This window comes from Alexandromys fortis, unplaced genomic scaffold (assembly GCF_014885135.2).
Source record: "Alexandromys fortis isolate MF-2015 unplaced genomic scaffold, M_Fortis_MF-2015_v1.1 scaffold_219, whole genome shotgun sequence".
Taxonomy (NCBI): Eukaryota; Metazoa; Chordata; class Mammalia; order Rodentia; family Cricetidae; genus Alexandromys; species Alexandromys fortis.
In genome coordinates this window covers 738,255-763,378 of record NW_026068092.1, presented here as the reverse complement: position 1 = coordinate 763,378, position 25,124 = coordinate 738,255, and the positions used below count along the sequence as shown (strand labels likewise).

Genomic DNA, 25,124 nt, shown 5'->3' with positions numbered 1-25,124 from the left:
ACTCAGGTCCTTTGGAAGAGCACGCAATGCTCTTAACCACTGAGCCATCTCTCCAGCCCTCTAACTCTTTTTTACTTTCTTAGTTTAAATCATTTACAATGAACACATAATTGTTTTATTTTATCTTTGGTGGTACAAGGGATTAGACCACTCTAAAGCTGAGTTACATCTCTAGCCCTTAGTTTTTAGACAGTCTTGCTCTACAGCCAAGGTTAACCTGAAACTCACAATGATCCTGTTGCAGCTTCTCAAGTACTAGAATTACAGTCATATACCACTATTATATTTTAAAATCAAAGTAGAGGGCGGCATAAATAGCTCAGTAAGGGTTAAGGTTACTTGCTACTCTGGGTTTGGTTCTCAGCACTGATATTAGGTGGGTGATTTACAACTCCTTTAATTCCAGTTCCAGAGGATCCAATGTCCTCTTCTGGCCTCTGAGGGCACCAGCACACAAGTTCACATGCAGGCAGGCAAACACACAGACACACACACACACACACATGCGCCAAAAATGAATCTTTTTAAAAAGCACATTAAAAAATAGATATGAATAAATATCTTACCCATATCCTTAAAAATCTACTCATTACTCAGTTCCTTGCTAATCAGAGTGAGGCATTAAGGTGGGCTTTCCCATCTCATTCATTTAACGTCTAGATATTCGTCCACAAGTATGCCCTAGAGGCTAACTTAATTTAGATAATGATCACAGGCGTGTCCAGAAGTTGGTAATTAGTATTAATATCACATTCGGTATCCCAGCGACATGCTGCCTGCTGGGTTTGCCTCACTCTGATTAGCAAGCTGAGGTTCTGAGTTGTACCAAAACGGGGAAGGAAGCTAAGCACTGGCACTCATCACTATCAGCTCCTGACCACAGATGCCATGTAGGCAGTACCCTCAAATTCCTGCACAATGCCTTTCCCACAGTGATAAACTGTACCCCTTCAGGAACCAAAACACACCCTTCCTTTCTTAAGTTGCTTTTGTAAGGGTGTCTCATCACAGCAACAGGAAAAGTAACTGATATACCAAGCAAACCACATTACCAGCTTTATTCTTCGCAAGTTTTTTGCTGCTTGCAGTTCCAGATCCGTAAGTCACACCATCAATGGTCACGGAGGCACCAAAAGGCTCACTTGGATTCTCTTAAAATTAAAATTACTGGTTTTAAAACACACTTGTCAAGACATAAAAAACATGTGCACACAGCCTGTCAGCCCTAACAAGACACCCCTGAATAAAGCATATCTATGTTGTTTGAGATGTGTAGACAAGGCTGGGAGATGTGGTGACAGGCAGCAAAGGGCACAGATGGGAAGACTGAAGAGTATCGGGGACTATGGGAAACAGAGCTGCCTAGTACATGGACACGGTAGGGATGAGGTCTCTGAAAGACAAATAGAACTGACAAGAATGGCAAAGCACAGGATAAAGGACATCTGAGAAACAGTACCCCCCACCCCAAATACAAGTGATCCCAGGTCTCAGAACCAAAGGGCAATCACACTGACATTCACAAACTACACAGAGGAAACCATAGATAACAGAGCTGTCAGGAAGTGTGGTGAAATCAAGGCTCTTTCATTATTAGGGGGTGGGAGTGATGGACACAGAACAGAAAGCAGTAAAGAATTCAATGCATAACAGAAAGGCCTTTATTACAGACTATTCTTGACAAGTCAGGAACTACTAAGGCAGAACAAGAAAAATAGAGAAAGGGGAAAAATAGAACAAACAAACTCAAAAGGAAAAGCTGAGCCATCCCCTCTCTCAGACAACAGTCACTGCTGTGAAAATAAGATAGATACCTATCTGCATCACACTTCTTTTTGTCCTTGCCTTGCACACCAATCCAACCCAGCAGGACCAATGTGCTCACTCCCACCTACAGTCACAAGCAAAATGATATATACGACTCTTTAGGACTAAAATGGGTTTGAACTTACCACATTCAAAGAAATTATAAACAGGGCGGACCTTGAGGACACGCTGCATGTATTCGTGCAGGATGCAGACCTCGGATTTCCCATTGGGATTGATGACAAACTCTGTGACAAAAAGAACTCCTTAGGGGTTTACCACTATGAACATAGCAGCCTCTGCATTACAGAAAGCAGACAGCTTTGGGATAAGTGCAACTCATAATAAAGATAAATCAGGTTAAAATGGCAATAACATGTCCCATCTGCTGATGCTGATAAGTCCAAGCACAGCTCACCTTTCTTTGTAGGTGCATCTTGCACAGATAAGGTGATGAGCTTCTGGTTGGCTGGCAGAATGGGCCTCTCTGACTCTGCCTGCTTCCGCTTCATCTCACGGTTGAACTGGCGGCGCTCAGCCCAAGTCCTAAATTTTTTCACAGTTACTTGCTCAAAGTCAAAACGCTTCTCCAGGTAGGTACGAAATTCTTCTAGATCTGTCCAAGATACATACCAGTGAACTACATTATCATAACAACAACCCTCAAATAAACAAGTTCAGGACACAGGATACCCATTTCTCTTTCCCCATTGCTTTCAACAGCAAGAAAAGAAAAAAAGAAAACTTAGGTCCTTTCACACCTACTTCACATCATTCTGGAAAATCCCTTATGGACAGAATCCTGGGCATACCATTAATTTATCTAGACTTAAGAAAACAATACGAAAATGATACTGGGGCTGGGCAGTGGTGGCACACACCTTTAATACCAGCACTTGGGAGGCAGAGGCAGGCAAATCTCTGTGAATCTAGGTCCACGACAGCCAGGGCTACACAAAGAAACCCTGTCTCCAAAAAGAGTGAGAAAGAAACTGGAATGGCAAGCAAACAAACAAACACAATAAGTAAATACATAAATACATACATACATACATACATACATACATACATACATACATACAGCTCTAGGTCTTCAGGCTTTTCTCCTTAAGCCAAAATGAGTATTAGTCTGGGAGACACTACATGTACACATACAAAAAACCAGAAAGTACTTGCCAATAGCAAGGGTCAATCAACTCAGTAACAAACTGTATCCAGGTGGCTATCTACCTCCTCAGGGCTTCTACAGAGATGCACCTCTTCCCCAACCATGTTACCACTACCCAACAGCAGGTTCCTCTCCCAGTACCTCAAACCCAGCTGTGCAGGATACACACATAGCTAACCCTGAAAGCTGCCAAGTCCTCTTTGGAAGTGACTCTTAGTGGGTGGACTGAAAGAGCTCTGACACCACCAGGGATCTAAGAGACAGAACTAAGCTATAGACACAAGACAGAGTAAGAAATACAAGCATATAACCAAAGACAAATGTAAAACTCTAGAGTATTGCCCAGTTCTTGAAACGCAAAAAGCAGAACCCTTCATTAAAAATAAAACAAACAAAAAAGTGAGGGAACTAGCCATAGAAAAATGGCAGTTCCTTGGTGCTGAATTTATGACTGTAGGCTCATTCTATATCCATCAGATAAACTTAAACAATGTCACAGGAGCACACTGTACTAAAAGAGCAAGACTTCTTCAGGAGGTCATACTGAAAAACTAGCTGGCATTGCCATAATCGTCTCTATTGAAGCTTTTGGCAGTCAGGCCCTGCAGAGCTCAGGCCTGCTCTTGAAAGCAAGGGTGAGGGCCTGTCTGACAGGCAAAGGTCCCTTCCCAGATACAACCAGGGACTAGAATACACAACACACAATAAGAGTGAAAATACAGGTAGCAGCGAGGCAAGAAAGATCTTCAGAACACTTACCAACTGATTCATCTTTGCAAACCTCAACTTTAGCTTTCACTTGTCCCAAGGCTCCAGGGGCTGCCTCAGCCCCCAGTGGGTCCTTCTCATCCAAGGACCCCAAGTCTCCACCCATGGAGTCAGGCTCTTCCAAAGGGAAATCTAACTCTGCAGATCGACCCAGGGGCTTGGCAGGTGACACCTCCCCACTGGGTGTGAGATCAGAGTTTTGCTCCCGTTCCTCATTATCCTTCATTTTCTTGTAATGCAGACAGGGGATACTGCTTAGAGGAGGGTCATGTTTCTGTCGATAGTGAAATTGAAACAGGGCTTATCAGAACAACTTTGAGTCTGTTTGACTATACTACAACACATGCAGCTAAGCACTGAGAACTGACAAGCCTAAATACATGACAGGGCATTTCCCTACCCGTATGCTTCCCGTTCCCAAGAAGTAGGGTCTGGACCAGGTGACCACTCGAGACTCTCTGTGCAGGTATACAGGAACTCCAGAGTTATGAAAAGTCATGATCCATCCATCAGGCAATGGCTCTGTAGGTGGACGGCCACGACCTGCACAACACAAAAAAAAATCCTACAATCCCTTTATAAACACAAAATTGTTACACGATGCCTCTTAAGCATGTTTTTGTATGGGTCTTGCCCAGTTTCTATCTGCTTGATGGGCCCCAATTTCACCCCTAGGATAGTATGTGGAGCAAGGTGAGAAGTTCTACATGGATAACCAATGAACAAGAAGCTCTAAATAGTCCCCAGCCTAGCTTTTGCCTCCACACCTCGAGAACACTGGATACTAGATTTCTCCTACTTGCTGAGCCATGGTGAACAGGTACCTGAGGAATGGAGTAATCTTTAATAATAATCTGTAAATGTGTCAGTCAGTTACTCTTCCTGGTGACCAGGCATATGTTATTAAATAACACTGCCTTACTACCATATGCTAAGCCCTGGGTTTGATTCCATAGCACTATCTTAAAAAAAAATACAAGCTTGCTGCTTTTGCAAAGGATCCAAGTTTGGTGCCCAGCACTCACACGGTGACTTACACCATCTGCAACTCACAGTTCCAAGGGATTTGATGCCCTATTCTTGCTTCCATGGTGCCACATATATACAGGCAGGCAAATACACAAGATTAAATAAGTCATTAACATAAAAAAAACCCAACTGGACATGGTAGTATATGCCTCTAAACCCAGTACTTGGGAGGCAAAGGCAGGTGGATCTCTGAATGTTAGAGACCAGCCTTGAAACCAGCTTACTTAGTTCCAAGACAGCTATGGTTACAATAGAGACTGTGAGAAAGAGAGCGAGAGAGAGCGCCCCAACAAAACCATTTCTACGTTGCTTTTAAGGCACTGCTTCCAACCCCTTCTTTGCTCTACTGACAGTTTTAAGAAAAGTACTAGACTTGTTTTCAACTTAGCTCTCTTCAACAACAAAACTAATACAAAATAATACAAATATAATAAGGACTTAACTAAAACAAGTGTTCTTAAGGTATCGGGAGCAATCTGATATCTAGAAACTAAAGAAAATACATATAAATGAAGCCTGAATAACAGATATGATTTTAAAAAGGTGCCACTGGGCCGGGCGGTGGTGGCGCACGCCTTTAATCCCAGCACTCGTGAGGCAGAGGCAGGCGGATCTCTGTGAGTTCGAGACCAGCCTGGTCTACAGAGCTAGTTCCAGGACAGGCTCCAAAGCCACAGAGAAACCCTGTCTCGAAAAAACCAAAAAGAAAAAAAAAAAAAGGTGCCACTGGCTCTTGAGAAGGGCAGCACCACTGGGCTACGCTCCGATCCCAAGACTAGACACCAGTCATCATCAGAGTATGGACCCGGAGGGAAACTTGCAGGTCAGAGGTGCACCCATGGGTACTTCTTCAAAGGAGCTACTGCACACAAACCTGGGGCTAATTCGGGAGAAGAAGCAAACAAAACATGTACCCAAGCACAATATAAGGCAGGTTCATCCCATCCATATATCTGTGACAGCAGGCTATCATAGCCCACCAAGCTGTCTGAAGAGCTTCGTATTATGCTCCTAACTCAACCTTTCCTAGGCAGATAAACAAGCCAGGGTTACTGCTCCCTTGTGGGAAGTTTAAAGTGAGAGTCCTGAAACCATGGGAAGAGCACAAGGCCAACCTTCTAGCAACAAACACCAAGGTGAGGATCACCTGACCCATCCTTCCCAGAGCTACAGCCAAAGCTGGTCGGAAACTGCCTATCATCCACTGTTCAGCTACTACCAACATGTACAGCAATATTTGGTACCTAACCTTGCAGACCCTCTCATCTCCTCAGCAGCTCAAGGGAAACCTCTCCAGGGGTTTCAATTATTGTGCCTGAGTCCCATGAGCCTTTTAATGCCCCCAACTGATCCTGACATCCTTAACAGAGTAAGTGCCACCAAGCCAAGTCCACACAGAAGCTAATGTAACTTGTCCTACACGCTCCCTATACTGGAAACAGACAGAGCCTGATGCACAACTGTGGGCATTCAACTACCGTTCTCCCATTGTCACCAGATGCAGGGATAAGTGTCACTCTGTATATCTCCCAAACACTTTTACTTCTATTCAGAGCTCCTGCCCTGCGCCATGCTGCAGCCCAGAACCAATGCAATGCCTGATTCTGGTGCTTTCCTGACTCTTCAGCAACAGAACCAAAACTTGGATGGCAACTATAACCTCCCAACTCACCAAAAACCTACCTCTGACCTTGGTCTCCATATTTGTAGACTACCGGTCTTCCATCCTAGCATACATTAATGCACCCCATTCAAGGATCCTCTCTGTGGCTTCCAGGAAATTTATCAAGATCTGAGTCTGGGTTGTGGGTCTGAGTGAATATTTGTGTCCAATTTGTTTTCTTTTCACCTCCCATGACTATTCTATACTTAAATCTGTGTCTCTACCCAGACTGATGCCTGGCACAGGAGAACTTCCAAAATATTCTTGGGAAGAAAACCTTTCTGGGGCCTTGAAGCATCAGGATTTGTGACTAGCTCACTCACTCTTGAGCACTGTTTTAATCTTGGTCATCATTGGCTGCACACTTGTCTCTCCATCAGATGGATGATCACTGTCTCCGCCATATTTTTCCTCCATCCGCCTCTTTTTGGGAGCAGAAAGACCTTCTTCTAGCAAAGCATCCACATCATTGTCAAATTCATCCTGCAAAACAAGGTTTTCAGATACTACAGGCCTCCATGCTTCTGTACCAAGGACAAGTTTTGTTCGCATGAGTGAGGTAATACTCAGAAAGACCCTCAACGGGGACTGGGTATGCCCTGATGGCATTTGATCATCTGAAAAACAAACACGATGAAATGACAAAGTGAAACCAAGACACCTGGTCCAAGAGCACACCCAGCCAAAGAGGCTTTTCAGCAGCACCTGCTGGCTCAGGTTGGAAAAAGACATGGCCCAATGTTAGGCAAACTTTACACTAAGAAACTTTAGATATATAAACTCCTTACATCCTTTTCTTTTCCACATGAATGCTCGCACGGAATTTTGAGTTCCCTGCTTTCAAAAGACAAAGCCACTTCCAAACCTCTTTGGGTTTTGCTCAGAGCCCTCCAGAGAACGGGTCACCAACATACCTCATAGGAGAAATTCAAGGCCTCTTCATCCACTCTGTCTCTTTGAACGATTGCTTTAGCCGTGAACCCGCCTGTTCCTTCTTCATCTAGCTCCAAATTGTCAGTAAAATCTTCTAACTCATCGAGCACTGCGTACTCCACTCTCTTTTCCTGATCCAGCTCATTTTCCTCATCCTTCTTATCTGTACTCTCACCCCCTAGGCCTACCCCATTACCAACACTCCCGCCAAAGGGACAAGCATGCACGTCCCCACTGACAGGACTAAGGAGCAGGCTACATTCAGCCCGAGTGCTGCGTTCTACTCCTGTGTACAGCACCTTCCTGTCCTTACTCCTACAGCTCTCAGTAAAGCTCACACTAATCTTTACATCCTTAAGCAACTTAAGGTCAGGGGAGAACTTCCGGACTGCGGGTGCGTGCCGGGCAGTGCGCGGGCTGTGGCCACTACAGTTCGGGTCTATGAGGAGGTGGCCCTTAGAGAAGGATCCTTTGGAGAGAAGAGAAGCTCCGTAGAAGTTGAAAGGGTCCTCGGCAGGAGGTTCGGACTGTCCATCACCACCAGAGCCAACGTCCATTACCTCTGCATCACTGGACGTTTGCAGGGGAGGTGGTGGAGACTGTTCATGGGGCAGCACTTGGAAGGGGCAAGCTCGGTTCTCCATCATCGCTTCTCCTGCGGGCTCACGCGGGAGAGGAGAGGGACTCTCATATGTCTCCATATTATGAGCAGTTAAGACTATTTTAAAACACCAGAGTTTTAAACCACCTTACATAAATCTATACTGCTAACATGCACAAGTCCGTCGAGACCCGGTGGCGTCCTGCCCGCGTTCCACACACTGGCGGCTTAGTCAAGCTGGCCACATTGCTCTTTTCATTAATGTAGACAGCTTTTAGAACCACTGCCTCAATTATTGGAAATCACAATGCACTCAGCTTAAAAGATTGACGTCTAAGTGAGTCTATCTTCATGCCAAAGTGGCACCTTTCTTCTTCCACCTGCAAAGAAATTTAAAAATATCGTCACAAAATGACAGAACCCTTCCACTTCTCTGGTACCAAGTTAAAAGTCAAATGTTATCTATGATGAAGTAAAGGGCCAAGATAATTGCCTTTAAGAAATCCTTTTAGACATCAGGGGAAAAAAAACCTTACTAGTTTTCTTTAGAACCTAAATTTTAAGCCCTAAATTAAGTATTTTACCAATTATTCACTTTAATCCCTATTTCAGAGACACAAAAATATAGTCTCATATCTCAAAAAGGATGAAGACTAAAATAAAAAGCTAAACTTTCCTACAGCACTCCTATAACTCAGTCTAGTGGATAAGCAAGCATGCAGCAGGAGGTCACCATTTCAGGAACACACACAGAGTGCATGGCCTCCATCACGCTATTAATCCACTCACCTTCAAGGGCTGGGTCAGTCAGAGGGTGAGCGAGACCCTCAGCTCAACTCTGTGGCACTAGGGACCTCAGAGATATAGCCAGGCACTCTGCTACCCAGGGACCCCCTCTCCTGGGCCCACAACGTGGCACGTGGACAGGACAGTGATGCAGCGTGCTGAGGTCACCAGGAGTGGCAGCATAGATCCATTCCCAGTAGAGGAAGGGAGTCTGTTGGGAAGGGAGCCTACTAATATTGGGAATAGGCAGGATAACACAGGAGAAAGCTAGAGTCAATGCAGAAAGGGTCCTGGGTGCCACTGGGAGTCTAGCTGCAAGCTGAGGATAGTGAACTACCAAGAGGGAAGCAACTCTCCTTATAGAGAAGACTCACAGCTATACCAGGTATAGGTGTCTGCACCAGGTGTTGGGACAGTTCTCCAAAACAAAGATGTAGAAGCAGCTCTGGAAACAATAAGAAAGTATCACAGGAATTGTCTATGCTTGCAGACCCTATAGGGTGGAAAGGAGAAAAAAGGAGGTGAAGAAAAAGGCTTAAGCCTCTGCAGACACACACTGGTACCTAGGAAGAAGCCTAGAGAGAAGAATAGAGGATGCTGCAGGCAGTCCTGTCTCAGTACTCAGGCCACACAAATCTGGAGCCCTGAAGAGGTCTGGTGGAGACAACCACACAAATTGGGAGTAAAGCACCAAAACCACAAGAGGGAAATAGCAGAGGGAAGGACATAATCCTAGGAAGCTCTGCTAGAGAGAATGTGTAAAAAGAGGGACGACACAACAGAAAAGGCAGGTCAGAGGCTAGCCACAAAACCCAGAGATCCACAGAAAGGCTATGGGCAGAAACACATGCACACACAGACACACAAACACTCAAGAGCGCACAAGCACGTGCGCGCGCGCACACACACATGCACACTCCTACATCATGCACAGAAACATGCACATGCCATGCACACTGGTGCAGGTACTGCTATACACACACGACCATGACCATGGGTGATAGCTTGGTTGCATCTACATAACTCATATTCTTAAAATCCTAGAGAAGACAAGAGTCAGAAGACAACATCTATATAAGCAGCTTACAGTGAAGGGATTAAGCGGGGTGGTTATGCCTTACTAAAGGTAAAGGTATAACCAGAGGCTTATTTAGGTTAAATTAATCCATTTAAATATTCACTTACAGTCTACTCCAGAGGCGCTAACACTAGAAGACACAAGGACCCCATGGCCTGGACATAGCTGGTAGGTCAACTACTATCACTTTATTTCTTACAACCTCTGATACCCTAACAGTTTTTAATTCAATGGGAACTAAAAAAACTACCTCTCTTAAAGGTGTTCCCATCAAAGGAGCTTAGGAACCACTAAGGAGCCAGAAGGGAAACCAAAGGGGCAAAGTCAGTTTCCTGACAACCAAAGACCACTGCAGAGGACAGACAGGTCAGCACACTTGACCTTGAATAAGACCAGGACAGAGCCTGGTAGGTGTGCAGAGACCACAAGAAATCAAATCTGTGCTTTCTCAGATAGAATATGCTAATGGAAGAAGACTCAAGTAGGCAGGGGTTGGAGACAAAAAGCGGTACAAGATGGGCAAGTATGCTACATGTTAAAAGCTAAAGGAGTCAGTGTAAAACTACAAAATAAAAACAATAAATGAAGACATTAGTTAAGTGTTAAGGGGGATGGGAGTTTTAAAGAGATACACAGCACAGGTGGGACCCTGAGGCCCTGGAAAGGCTAAGTACACATCTTGCAGGAGCAGGAAAATTGTCTAGCTCTTGGGCTCAGCAGTGGACAATCCTAGATAAGTTTCTGACTTTTCCCTCTGTAAGCTTACTCAATTCATTAATCAACTATTTGCTAAATGCCTTCCATAAGGCACACATCATTTATATGTGTTAAGCACAAGGCAGACAAAACACTTGCCTCACATAGCTTACATATCAGTGGGGGAGATAGATAATTCAAGAAAAGTATCTATGATGTCACCTGCTGACAAACATTCTAGCTAAAACAAAGCAAGGGGGGAAAGCTAGGGAGCAGGAAGCAGTTTCTAAAAGACTACACAGGCTCTACAGCCAGTATCCACTTAAAGATGAAACAGATAGAGCCAGGTGGTACCAAGGGCGAAAGGAGGCCATTGTAGAAGACACCTATGGGAAAAGCAAAGACTCAGGGACAAAGACATGGTATGACCAAGCCAGGATAGTATGTGAGGGGAAGTGAAAGCAAGCCAGGCCAGCATGTCTTCAATTTTTATCTTTTTTATCTTGAGAAACAGGATACTGCACAGAAGGTATCACTGATCCATGGGTAGAAATGGCAGCCAACCCTCACACAGGCCCTGTTCTAAGGACTTCAGGCAACAAAGCCAGCACTGTGACAGAAAGGTTAAACAAGTGTTCAAGGTCACAGAGCTAGGAAGTGGTAGAGCTGCTTTGCCACCCAAACAAGCAGGCCTGAGTCTGTACTACCTCAGTTGTACACCATCTTGCAATTTAAAGAATTCTTCACCAGGCCTTTAATCCCAGCACTCGGGGAGGCAGAGGCAGGCAGATCTCTGTAAGTTCAAGGACAGCCTGGTCTGGAGTTCCAGGACAGTCAGGGCTACAGAGAGAAACCCTGTCTGGGGCAAGGGGGGGGGGGGTTCCTCTGTGTCCAGAAAAAGTACTAAGACGGTGATAATGGGAATCAAATTAGAAAAGGGGAAAGAATTAAAAGGCTCACCAGGTAGCGTGAACCAGGACTTTAAGTTGCAGTTTCTGAGAAACAACAGTCTGTTGTTAGAAACAGGTGGCAAGGCTTGCTGAGAAATGCATGAAGGCCTAAGAGAGGCACCAAGGTGACTTTAGACAGCCCAGAAGGATTGTTCTGGCATGGCCTGTGACTAGAGCTTGGCTTGGATCAAACTACTTGGTGTCAAAGCAATCCATGACAAAGTGAAAAGAACAACTAGCGGCAGGAGGTTAGCGATCAGAAAGGAGATCCGCGTTGGCGATGGAGATTTGGAAGATGTCAAGGAAAGTTGATGTGAAAACTAGAAGAGATCACGTGGGAGCGAAATGATGACAACAGAAGGCCAAAGCTGGACAAACCAGTCAAAATCATCCTTCCTACAAGGTAAAATTGCAACAACCACTGTCAAGTGCCTGCTCCCCTGGCCAAGCAGAGTTCAAAGGGTAGCCCTTCCTGCCCTCCAGCCTCACTGTTCTTCAGCTGATTGAACCTATGGATGCAGCTCTTGCTTTGTCAACTGGACTGGGAGCAAGCAGCTTACCCAACACACATGGACAACTCCTACTTGATGGACTGGCATGGATATAGCGGTGGTGACCAATGCTACAGCTGCAGCCTCCTGACCAATCCAAAGGCAGTATGACCTCATCAATTCCTTTGTCACCCTGCAAATCCTCTTATTTGAAATTACAGGCCACACTTATTAGACCAGCCATTTGCTTACTCCCTTTGGTTAGTGGTGGCTTACATTGGGGACTGAGCCACTTTCAAGACTGGGAGTCCTGTTGAAGCCAGGAGACAGTGGGCCCCTCCTAGTGATTGGCTGCCACAAGTCAACAACCCTACATAGGGCATCTCTGCATCCGGCAACGGGGTACATGCAAGCATGCAAGATAGCAAACCAAATTCCTATCACGTAGCAACCCAAGCCCACTGCATGATTTTACTTGACAGGCATCGCTGTCAACAGGTTGCCACGTCCCATTTATTCTACCAACGCTCATTGTTACTGTAAAACCACATCCTGAAAAACTACACGACCACTTCATCCACTGGCAATTTGGAAGAGACTTGGGCGGTTTGTCGGCTTTTCCAAGCAGCCCAAACAGGCAAGAGTTCAGGACGAGGTGTCCCTGCCCACACGTCTCCCGCCAGAAGGCAAGGCGAAGCGATGGCTTCGGGCCCACCAGCCGAGGGGCTTCGTTACCAGGCCGACAGCACCCTACGTCCACGACGCCTGGGCTCCGGGCCCGGCCGCCGCTGCACAAAGGCCGCGACTCCGCGTGGCCCAGCCCGCCTCGCGCGCTGCGCCCCGCCCCGAGCCCCGGCCTGCGGCCTCGCCCGGGAGGGGAGGAGAAAGGGAAGGGCGCAGCCTCTCCAGGCCGCAGCGCCCGCTACTCGCGGGGCGCCCCTCGCGCCCCGCACCTACCTGTGGCGCCCGCGACCTGCCCGAGCCGCCCGCAGCCCGACCACAGACGGCCGACCCTCACCGCACCGGCGCCGCCGCAACCCGCCAAGGCCCTCGCAAGCTCTCGGCTCTTGAGACCAGCTGCCGCGCGGACGAGCGGAGGGCGGGCCTTATCAGCGCGCGACCAATCCCGGCGCACGGCCACCGCGCATTGGGGGAGCCGGGAGCGGGCTGAGGAGGCCGCCAATCGGCGGCGCGAGGCGCGCGCGGCCCAATTGCGAGGCGCGATGGCGGACGCGTGGGCGGGACCAGGCGCCAGCCTAGAGGAGCTAACGACTGTGGCCCGGGCGGGGCTGGGCGCGCGGAGGGCTGCGGCCGCGTGGAGCGCCGGGAGAGAGGTCCGCGGGGGCTGCCGGGAGCCGGGGAGCCGGGGAGCGCGGGAGTGCGGGGAACGGTGGGAGCGTTTCTGTGAGCCGGCCTCTGCTGAGCTTAAGTCACTTTAGCGTTTGCTAATGACAACGGAGCTCCCGCTCAGCACCGTCCCCAGGACTAAACTGGACCGCCCATCCCAAAAAGCCGTCGTACAGATAGATGCGCGGTGCTGAGGGTAGGAAAGGAGTTTTACTTGCAGCGTCACCACACCGGGAAGGACAAAGGTCTCATAACTAAAAAAAATCTGTTCGTTGTGCGTCCTCGGTGTCCAAAAGGGAAAAGAGACAGAAACCAGTGTGGGGATTCCATTAAGAGTGGTCCGGACCCTTTTGGTTCGGCGTGAACCGTAGTTTGGTCTTGCAGAGCTGTGTCAGTGCCAAGGACCAAGAAAAGGTGATTTTGAGCCTTAACCTAAGATGTTCTTCAAGTCTGTTCTGACACCCGAGGGAGCAGTATGTAAGACTTAGGGGAACTCTTTAGGACGGAAATGAAGTAAAAGGACTCAGAAACAAAATGGAGTTAACCAGGTCCGTTCCTGAGCACTTCAAATCCCTCCTGTCAAGTCTTTACTCCACTGCTATTGACCAGGGACTAAGTTGGGGCTAAATTGCAGTAATACTATCCAGAACCTCGAAAAAAATGGAGAAAAGGACAGGTCACCTTTAGGTTCTCATTCCTATCAATAAATATAGGAAAAGTGATGCAAGACTGTCTTCTGTGGGGCAAACATTTGAATAATTGCTGCTGGACATGAAAATCATATGGGTGCTAAAAACAAGGCTAAAAAGTGACAAGTTGCTTTGGGTTCTAGAGATGGAACCCAGTGTCTCACCCACACGGAGCTATGGTAAAAGCACTGAGCTGTATGCCTCCCGTTTGGGAGACTGTGTATTTTAACACAGTTCTAAAGCTTCTCCCCAAAAGTCTTAGCAATTGCAAATGGTAAAGCGCTTTACAGTGGAAAAGTCTGGAAGACTCCACTTTAAGAAAGGCCACCAGCTGTAGGAGGCACGGAGGTTCTTGTGCTCACAGGTGAGCACCAAGGGTACCGGGGATGTTAGCCTACCATGTTATTCCTTGAAGGAAGGGGATGTGTCTGTTATCCACTCAGAGCTGGGAGCAGATGTGCATTCTAGCCTGGTGACCTTTGTGCTAGAGACCACACCAGACCCTCCCCCAGACCCTATAAGCTTTTGTGACCTGATTCTGGGAAAGTTTAGGGATTGGTGGAGTTTTGTGCTCAGGGATTAGTGGGATTTCAAGTCCTTATCCGTGGTCTTGGGGTCAAGTCAAAGACAGGGTGTTTTTCCTTGGCCCTTTTTACCCTACAATCACCATAAAAGTTTTCATCAGACTCCTGAAGTTTGAACCAACACCATCTACTTAGTTGTATTGAACTGAACTACTTTTGTCACTTGGCTGGCAATGGAGGTCACAGAGACCTCCCCTGTTAAGTCTCAAACCCTGGACAAATGACTGAGGTGCCTATGTAACATATCAAAGGACCTGGCTGCCAGGTTCTTCCTGCATCCCTCAGTCCCTACCTGTTACAGGATATGTCTGACATACCCCACCCTCTACCCTGAACTCTCCAGGCCAGGGGCTGGGCTGCCCTTCCCCTGGAGGCTCTTCCCTTTGTGATCCAGATGTTTTGGTTACCTACCTTTTGTACCTTTGGATTCCTGGCTGCTATACCTGGTTCCTGCTCTCCCCTCTCTCTTCCTCTCCTTTCCCCACATGGCCCCGCTCAGTCTGGTCATGTCCACTCTGGAATCCTCCAGATGTCCCCACCTCTAGTATGCTCTCCCTTTTATCTATAATAAACCTCCTCCACCATACCTAGGAGCAGTCATGTCCTTTCCTTTCCCTTTTATTTCTTTTTTCATTCACCACCCCCAACCTGCAAGTCCAAATTTACCCTCTCATTAGGTGCACTGAGGCCAGCAAAATGGCTCCTATAGAGTAAAGGCACGCCCTGACAGGCCTGACAACCTGAGTTTGAACTCCCAAACCCATACAGTGGAAGACGTAAACAGACTCACAAGTTGTCCTTTGACCTCCAAATGGGTGCCACATCATGCTTACCCCTCCCCAACAACATAACAAATGTAAAATCTGTTATTTAAAAAAAGGTTGATTTGAAGCATGCCTTTAATCACAGCACTTGGAAGATAGAATCAGGTAGATCTCTGTGAGTTCAAGGCCAGCCTGGTCTACAGAGTGAGTTCAAGGCCAGCCTGGGCTGCATAGAGAAACCCTGTCTCAAAACAAAACAAGATGTCTTGGAATACCTCTCACAGAATCATACTTGCCTACAAGTGAGGAGTGAGTATCCCTGAAAGAAAGAAGCAGAAAATCTCACAAAAGCAGAAATTTCCCACCAAGTTTAAGACCAACCTGATCTACATAGTGAGTACCAAGACCATCATGAGATCCCATATCAAAACAAACATTATTATACCACAACAGAATTCAGAGAGAACAGCACTAACCATTGTGTATATTGAGGGTCTCCTGAAAAACACATAGGTTCACTTGTAGATATTTCTGGCCCCAAAATCAAAGCCTGAATGAAGAAAGATCAGATAAACTCAAAATCATGACTATTCAGTAAGATCACCAGACCAGAAATGGGATCAGAAAAGGAACATAGTGGGACAGTTGATAAAATTCAGAGTGTACCAGGGTTTTTCTTGTGGGCCACTAACTAACTTCAAAATTATGACATGGAGACTTCTAATTAATTTGGATACTTGGCCTTAGCTTAGTTCCTTTCTGGCTAGCTCTTTTAATTTAAATTAACTGGTTTCTCCTTATGTACATTTTGCCTCGGAGCTTTTTACTTTTCTCACTTTCTTGCTGTCTCTGTGTCTGGCTGGTTGGCATCTGCCTGGCTTTTTGCCCAAAGTGTGTCCCTTATTCTCTCCATCTTTTCTCCTTCTTCCTCTTTCTTCTTGAGCTTAGATTTCTGTTCCTATTAGTCTCTCTCCATCAGCCCTGCCTATCCTTTCTCCTGCCTAGCTATTGACCATTCAGCGCTTTATTTCATCAATCAGGTGTCTTAGGCAGGCAAGGTGAAACATAAACACACTTTTTAAAAAAAATATTTATTTATTTATTTATTTATTTATTTATTTATTTATTTATTTATTATGCATACAGTATTCTCAGTACCACAGCATTAGAAAGGCTGAGAACCATTGCTCTAGAATCACCTAAGAAACAAACCTCGGGCACGCCTGTGAGGGATTATCTAGGTTAGGTTAGTTCCTGGTCATGTGTATCAGGGATAATTTTGACTGTGTTAATTGTTGGTGAAGAGCCACAGCACCATTTGTTTACTTATTTAGTGTTGGTGGGTTTTTTGTTTGGTTTGTTTGGTTTTTTGAGGCAGGGTTTCTCTGTATAAAAACTCTGGCTGTCCTGGAACGCACTCTGTAGACCAGTCTGGCTTCAAAACTCAGAGATCCGTCTGCCTCTGCCTCCTGAGTGCTAGGAATAAAGGTGTGTGCCACCACAGCCAGCCAGTTAATAAGTTATCTTTTATTCCCTTTCAGGTAAAAACTGTGGGTTTTGTGTGTGTGTGCATGTGTGTGTGTGTGTGTGTGTGTGTGTGTGTGCCATTTTAGTGCTTAAATGTGGGACCTCTAGGAATGACCCATAAATCGCCAGAGGTGTTATGTACCAGCATGAACCCCTGGACATGACAGTCCTGTGTTGCTTCCTTAATTGGATATTAGTGAGCTCTTAATAGGACTCAGACTTCTTTTGGCTTAGTCAGTTGTTCATTTCTTTGTTTATTTTAAGCCGGTTGCTTGGATCCTGTATTTTTGTCGTTTCAGAGCTGTTGTTTTATTTTTGTTTTCAGTATATTTATTAATTTGTTAGTGTTCATTCTTTTTCTCCTGAGCTCTACCAATATAGTATTCTGAGTTTTTCTTTGATGGTTCCTTATTGCAATTGTGTTGCTTTTAGGTTGGGAGTTCTATGAGTGTCTAATCATAAAGATTTCAATGATATCAGGCACTTCTTTCTTCATCCCACCAGGGTAGAGAAAGAACCTAGGGGAACACCCTTGATGAATAATCACCTCATAGGAAATGACAAAGTGTACCCCATTCCTAGGTTAGAAGGAAATTTACTCCTTAGCAGGGACGATACAAATAAGGGTAGACCACTGAATGAAATGAGAATATGACTGCTCCTAGCTGGGTATGCTTGATGAGAAGGTTTTTATTATACATATGAGGGAGAGTACAGAGCAGAGAGAGAAAGTAATAGACTAAGGATGGCCAGTAGACTGAGATGAGAGAGAGGGAACCGAGAGAGGGGGCCCAGAGAGAGGTGGCCAGAAGAAGAGAGGGTGCCAGGATGTAGTGATAAGAGCGGCGAGGCTGAGTCCCCGGCACCTGGCCGCCCGCATGGCTAGCTTATGCCCGAAATAATTACACGGAAACTTTTAAACACTGCCTGGCCCGTTATCTGTAGCCTCTTATTGGCTACCTCTTACATATCGATCTAACCCATTTCTAATAATCTGTGTAGCCCACGAGGTGGCTTACCATAAAAGATCTTAACCTGCGTCTGTCTGGAGCGGGAGAATCATGGCGACTCTCTGACTCAGCTTCTTTCTCCCAGCATCCTGTTCTGTTTTCTCCACCTACCTAAGGGTTGGCCTATCAAATGGGCCTAGGCAGTTTCTTTATTAGTAAGAAATCACTCCCACATCATTTCTCCTTTTTCTGTTTAAACAAAAAAGAAGGCTTTCATTTTAACATAGTAAATTTACATATAGCAAAACAGTTATCAAGCAAGAATTACAGTTACAATATTTATGTCTATTTTATCTTTGATCATAACTAAGGAAAACTATAACTATCTATTCATTCTTCAACTCCATCAAAGACTCCAGAAGGATATAATACTACCTAAGTAAACAAGAAATAAGAAAACTCTAGGAATGACAGAGACATCTTGCTGCCTGGACAGTTCTTCACCCAAAGTTCTTCAGTACCGTTGGGGCATCCATCTTCGGCCTACAGGCCCATAGTATCCAGCAGACATTTCCATGAAGCAGGAAATTTCAAAGGCAGTCACTATCTGCTTGTCCTGAAGAATGTCTTGCAGACTCTTTCATGAATCAGGAACCCCGAAAGACCATCTCACCTTTAGGCAAGTTCAGCAGTCCTCTCTCTGAGGGTTCTCTGTGTCCAGTTTATGCAACAGTCCAGGCAAGAGCAGTTTCTTGCCCAAATGACTATCCAACTCCATAAGGATCCTCTTCGATGCCCATCTTCCTCTTGAAGTAGCTGGTGCTGCCAGGAGCAGACGTGTCTCCTTGTCATGAAAAGTCCTAAGTTATTAAAATATTTTAAATGCCATATTCTGCAGTCTTTGAAAGATATGAAGAATGCCTATCTAACTGAAATATATCTCTATATATCTAGAAAATCTAATTAACATGACTACAAGCTTAACTATTAGCGATGATTATCCATTAACAACCTATATTTCCTAATTATACATTACATTTTTAAATGAACTACACAATCACAATACCTTAATCAAGTTCAAAAATACATATACATATAACAAAATTGACCTTAAAATCCATACCAATGCAAATTATTCATATCTATATCATATCCCCCTTTAAATGTAAAAGAACATTTATAAACAATATTTGGGAACATGGGCGTAGTTTTTTCTCTCCAAACTGCTTCCTGCTGAATAGGGGCATCGTTAATTAGGTCGTTCATGGTATAACCTGTGTGCTAGGTTCATCTCAGTTGGCAATTGAGCGAAGCAATTTTTTGAGGGTGTTCACAGCAACCTTTCAGGAGGGCGTGGTCTATCATACCAAATCGGAATAGATGCAATCCACAGGGTCACATCCTCTGTGAAAACAAAAGAAGGACTTTTCCAAAGCATCATAACCTTAGATCCAAATTCTGAAGTCAAGATACCTTTAGAACATATGTGCAGGTTCAGCTTAGCAGCCCATATAATGAAATGTCTCTCTGTACTTAGCTCCTTCACAGTCAAAAATTTTAAAGAAAACACAATACAAAGAATCCAGACTCTGTGAATTTTCCATTTTTTGTGGCTTATTTTTTTTATTTCTTTTAATCTCTTAACTATCTGTACTCTGTCTCTTTAAAGACTTTACCCTTTTTTAAAAGACATTAACTTTATTCTTTATATTCTTTTTCTTCTCTCTCCCAATCCTATGTACATTCATCCAACGGTGTCTGAATCTGTTTTATTGTGGATCTGTAATTTTTTTACTATCCAGGAGCATTTCTTAAAATGTTAAGCACATCTTAAAAACTTAAGTTGCACCATGTAGGGGTAATACGATACTGCCTGTGTCCTGCCCAGTCTAAACCTTAACTGCACTGTTATTACGGTAACTACGGTAGTTCCCACCTAAGGTCAGCAAGATTCAGCATGGAGGAGCTGCTCCTGCCTCAGATCCATTTGGTGCCCCTGAGCTGAGCACAGTTCTAGGCACACAGCAAGTCCACATTGGCGCCGCAGTCAGCAGTTTAACTCCGAGACTGAGCATGCAGCACAGAAACTCTTTTCATCCAAGTTACAGCAAAATCTGACACGCAGAGCACTGCACAGTCTGAAAACACATCTCTGTAGTCTCTGTAAGGCGGCAGGAATCTGCCATGCTCTCCAGCCTGCCTAAGCCTGATTCTGCCATCTGCCCAGGTGCAGGCGGGGAGCGCTGAGCCATCAGCACAGTCTCAGAGCACTCTCCTTCCAAGCGGGAATACAAACATCCAGTCCCATATAAGCCTTTGAAATGCTTTAAATAAAGCCAGAGTTTGCAGTGGCAGCAAAGTCCCAGGAAGCCGCACTTTAAAATGACGCGGCTTTTTTTCTGTTGCTGTTGCCGAATCAGGAAATCTCTCTACAGCACGCCACCAACAAACAGCAAAAATCTGTGTTAAACTCTCTCTCCCTTATTTTTAAGCCTTCTCAGGTTTTTAAGTGGATTTAGCCCATCACTTCTGGGCGCCACTCTGTAGTGATAAGAGCGGCGAGGCTGCGTCCCCGGCACCTGGCCGCCCGCATGGCTAGCTTATACCCGAAATAATTACATGGAAACTGTATTCTTTTAAACACTGCCTGGCCCATTATCTGTAGCCTCTTATTGGCTAGCTCTTACATATCGATCTAACCCATTTCTAATAATCTGTGTAGCCCAAGAGATGGCTTACCAGAGAAGATCTTAACCTGCGTCTGTCTGGAGTGGGAGAATCATGGCGACTCTCTGACTCAGCTTCTTTCTCCCAGCATCCTGTTCTGTTTTCTCCGCCTACCTAAGGGTTGGCCTATCAAATGGGCCTAGGCAGTTTCTTTATTAGTAAGAAATCACTCCCCCATCACCAGGAGAGAAGAGGTGGGGGGGAGAAGGGACCAGGAAAGAGGTTGTCAGGAGAGAGGGTCCAGAGAGAGAGAGGGCCAAGAGAGAAGGAGCCAAGAGAGAGGGGATAAGGAGAAAGTCAAGAGAGGAAAGGGCAAAGAGTTCATGGTTGAAATGGCAGACCTTTTTTTTGTTGTTGTTTTGTGTTTGAGACTGGGTTTGTTTGTGTAGCCTTGGCTGTTTAGGAACTTTGTATACCAAGCTGCCCTTGAACTCACAAGTCAGCCTGCCTGTGACTTCCAAGTCCTGGGATTAAAGGTGTGCCCACTATTGCTGTGATATTTCCTTTGTGTTTTAACAAATAAAGCTTTCCTGATGACCAGAGTGCAGGGCCAAACCATTAAAGGCCAGGCTGTGATGGCTCACACCTTTAATCTCAGCACTAGAGAGATAGAGATAGGAAGGATATGGCTGGACTGAGAGAGGAAATATAAGGCGGAGGAGGCAGAAGCTCAATGCAGCCTAAGGTTTGGTGGAGACAGATGCAGTCTGAGAACAGGATCACCCCTTAGGTCTGAGCATTGGTAGAGGTAAAAGGTCTCTCTAGTGGCTTGTGCTCTGCTTCTCTGATCTTCAGCATTAATCCTGATATCTGTCTCAGGGTTTTAATATTAATACCAATTAGAGTTTTTGCTGCTTCTGGTACCCAATGGATTCACAAAGAAGCTCTTTACCTGTGGCTTTACAGCCACTGGCATAGGCTGAGGCTACACGCAGCCAGAGTCACTGCCCTACTTGATAAATTTTCCTTTTTTTTTTTCCTGGTGGGCTTTCCTTGCACCCCCTTCTCAGGCTGCTGCCAAACTAAGTAGCTGCCTTGAAATCTGGTCAGGCTTTTACAGTTCTATGCAGTGGTGATAAGCTTCACATCTTCATAATCGTTGGCGGCAGATTTCGTTAGAAAATTGGGAAATCTTTTATTTATCTATTATGATTTTGCAAGACAGGGTTTCTCTGTAGCTTTGGGACCTGTCCTGGAACTAGCACTTGTAGACCAGGCTGGTATCGAACCCACAGAGATCCTGCCTGCCTCTGCATCCCAAGTGCTGGGATTAAAGGTGTGTGCCACCACTGACCAGCAAATTGGGACTTCTTAAAGGAAGGAATTAGTTAAAAGGGAGAGTTTTTTTCCCCAAAGTTAAAAACTGGACACACTGGCAGACCAGAATTGAGCCAACGACCTGACTCAAAGTCTGCGATCTCCACCCGAACCAGAGTGGGATTGAACCAGCTACCTAAGAGAACAAGCTCTACTAGGAGCAGAAGCCAGGAGCAAACCCAGTCCCAGGACATGGGCGGATCAGGACTGAGCCAGCGATCAGATCCATAGTCAGTGATCTCCACCACAACAGGTCCAACTCCAAGCCAGGGCCTTCTGCAGGAGCAGATCCAGACCAAGATTTATAGAAACAGATCAAAGCCAGCAGCCTAGGCTAAAGTAGGCCTGAGACAGCAAATTCCAAGGGAGGAGACTAAAGCACAGGAACACTGAGCTACCTCCAGGAACAGGAATAACCAATGGGGTAACTAGAACTGTGACACTGACTGTACCATGAGCAACAACCATCTGAGCTTTGGATTCACTGGCACCTAGAAGATTATTCAACAGAATCTCAGACAGCCCCAACCACACCTATTAGAGGAAAAGATGAGTAGACAAGGTAAGATCACAGTTATACCACAAAGAGCAATACAAGACCAGTAAAACCTAAAGACCCTACAAAAGCAAGTCCTCAGCAACCAAATATGGATGAACCAGAAGAAAATGACCTAAAAAATAACCGCAAGAGAATGTTTGAAATTTTTAAAGATGAAATGAGAAATTACCTTAAAGAAATGGAGGAAAAAATATAAAATGGGAAGATATCAGCAAATCATTTAAAGAAAACCAATAAAAAGAATTCAAAACATATAAAAGAAACTATTCATGACTTCAAAATTGAGATAAAAAATAAACACAAGCCAAAGGGATTATAGAAACAGAAATCATGAGAAAAAGATCAGGAACCACAAATGCAAGCATGAATAACAGAATACAAGAAATAGAAAAGAGAATTTCAAGTGCTGAAGATACAATAGAGGAAATAGACTCATCAGTTAAAGAAAACATTAAATCTGACAAAAGCCTAACCCAAAATATCCATGAAATATGGGACACCATAAAAAGGCCAAACCTTAAAATAATAGGTATAGAAGAAGGAGAAGAAGTTCAACTCAAAAGTACGGAAAATTTATTTAACAAAATCATAGAAGAAAACTTTCCCTACTTAAAGAAAGATATGCCTATGAAGATACAAGAAGCTTACAGAACACCAAATAGACTGGATCAAAAAAAAAAGTCCTCTCACCACATAATAATCAAAACACTAAACATACAGAGTAAAGAAAGAATATTAAGAGCTGCAAAGGAAAAAGGCCAGGTAACATATAAAGGCAGACCTATCAGAATTACACCTGACTTCTCAGTGGAGACAATGAAAGCCAGAAGATCATAGTCAAGCATTATGCAGACATTAAGAGACCACAGATAAAAAAAAAGAGAGAGACCACAGATGCCAGCCAAGACTACTATACCCAACAAAACTGTCGATTACCATAGAAGGAGAAAAGATATTCCATGACAAATCTAGATTTCACTCAGCCCTACAAAAAATACTAGAAGGAAAACTCCAACCCAAGGAAGATGGCTACACCAACACACACACACACACACAATTGATGATCTCATTACAGCAAATCCCAAAGAAGAAAAAATGCTCAAATTAACATCACCAACGATGAAAACTAAATTAAGAGGCGATAGCAACCACTGGTCATTAATATCCCTTAATGTAAATGGACTCAACTCACCTATAAAAAGGCACAGGCTAACAGATTGGATACAAAGACAGAATCCATCCCTCTTCTGTATACAAGAAACGCATCTCAAACTCAAAGACAGACATAGTCTCAGAGTAAAAGGTTGGGAAAAAATATACCAATCAAGTGGATCTAAGAAACAAGTGGGTGTGACTATCCTAATATCTAATAAAATAGACTTCAAGCTAAAATCAGTCAAAAGAGACAAAGAAGAACATTTTGTATTAGTCACAGGAAAAATCCATCAAGAAATTTCAATACTGAACAGGTGCCCCAAATACAAGGGCACCCTCATATGTCAAAGAAACACTTCTAAAGCTTAAATCATATATTAAACCCCATACACTAAAAGTGGGAGACTTCAACACTCCCCTCTCACCACCGGACAAGTCAATCAGACAAAAAATGAACAGAGAAATAAGAACTAACAGATGTTATGACTCAAATTGACTTAACAGACATCTATAGAATATTCCATCCAAACAGAAAAGAATATACCTTCTCAGCACCTCATGGAACCTTCTCAAAAATTGGCCACATACTTGGTAACAAAACAAACCTCAGCAAATACAAAAAAATTGGAATAACCCAATGTACCTTATCAGATCACCAGGCTTTAAAACTAGAAATCAACAGCAATACTAATTCCAGAAAACTCACAAACACATGGAAATTAAACAATGCTCACCTGAATTAATCGGTCAAGGAAGAAATAAAGGGGGTAATTAAAGACTTCCTAAAATTCAATGAAAATGACCACACAACATACCCAAATTTATGGGACATAATGAAAGCAGTGTTAAGAGACAAGTTCAAAGCACTAAATGCCTACATAAAGAAGCTGGAAAAATCCCACACTAGTGAATTAACAGAACATTTGAAAACATTAGGACAAAAAGAAGCAAACTCACCTAAGAGAACTAGACTGCAGGAAATAATCAAATTGAGAGCTAAAATCAACAAAATAGAAACAAAGAAAACAATACAAAGAATCAATGAGACAAAGAGTTGGTTCTTCGAGAAAATCAGCAAAATAGACAAACCTTTATCCAAACTAACCAAAAGGCAGAGAGAGAGAGTATCCAAATTTACAAAATCAGAAATGAAAAAGGGGGAAATAACAGACATGGAGGAAATGCAGAGGATCATCAGGCCATATTTTGAAAACTTGTACTCCACAAAATTGGAAAACTTAAAGAAATTGGACAACTTTCTGAATAAATATCACTTACCAAAATTAAGTCAAGATCAGATAAGCAAATTAAACAGAACTATCATTGCTGAAGAAATAGAAACAGTCATCAAAAATCTCCCAACCAAAAAAAGCCCAGGACCAGATGGGTTCAGCTCAGAATTCTACAAAACTTTCAAAGAAGAACTAATACCATTACTCCTCAACTTATTCCACACAATAGAAACAGAGGGAACATTGCCAAATTCTTTTTTTTTTTTTTTTTTTTTTTTTTTTTTTTTTTTTTTTTTTTTTTTTT

The 25,124-nt window shown here is 44.3% G+C and overlaps 2 protein-coding genes across 4 annotated transcripts in view; one reads left to right on the top strand and one right to left on the bottom strand.

The window, feature by feature from the left end:
- Dgcr8 (DGCR8 microprocessor complex subunit) overlaps positions 1 to 13,065 on the bottom strand; it is a 32,548-nt gene extending 19,483 nt beyond the window's left edge. For 2 of the 3 annotated variants that reach the window (XR_007588845.1, XM_050123053.1), the window contains exons 1-8: positions 12,927 to 13,062; positions 7,349 to 8,348; positions 6,758 to 6,917; positions 4,143 to 4,285; positions 3,734 to 4,016; positions 2,225 to 2,422; positions 1,953 to 2,054; positions 1,053 to 1,151 (exon numbers count right to left, since the gene is read on the bottom strand). Coding sequence is in view for 2 of the 3 variants with exons in the window: in XM_050123053.1 (XP_049979010.1) it covers positions 1,053 to 1,151; positions 1,953 to 2,054; positions 2,225 to 2,422; positions 3,734 to 4,016; positions 4,143 to 4,285; positions 6,758 to 6,917; positions 7,349 to 8,068 (1,705 nt within the window). In the remaining variant the exon portion in view is untranslated. Of the gene's footprint in view, positions 1 to 1,052; positions 1,152 to 1,952; positions 2,055 to 2,224; positions 2,423 to 3,733; positions 4,017 to 4,142; positions 4,286 to 6,757; positions 6,918 to 7,348; positions 8,349 to 12,926 lie in introns of all 3 variants that reach the window. The other variant, XM_050123054.1, reaches the window with a different exon arrangement.
- Positions 12,048 to 25,124, top strand: part of LOC126489005 (translation initiation factor IF-2-like) — a 21,286-nt gene continuing 8,209 nt past the window's right edge. Inside the window, exons 1-2 of the mRNA XM_050122975.1 lie at positions 12,048 to 12,134; positions 12,653 to 13,303. Of these exons, the coding sequence (XP_049978932.1) occupies positions 12,048 to 12,134; positions 12,653 to 13,303 (738 nt within the window). The remainder of the gene's footprint in view (positions 12,135 to 12,652; positions 13,304 to 25,124) is intronic.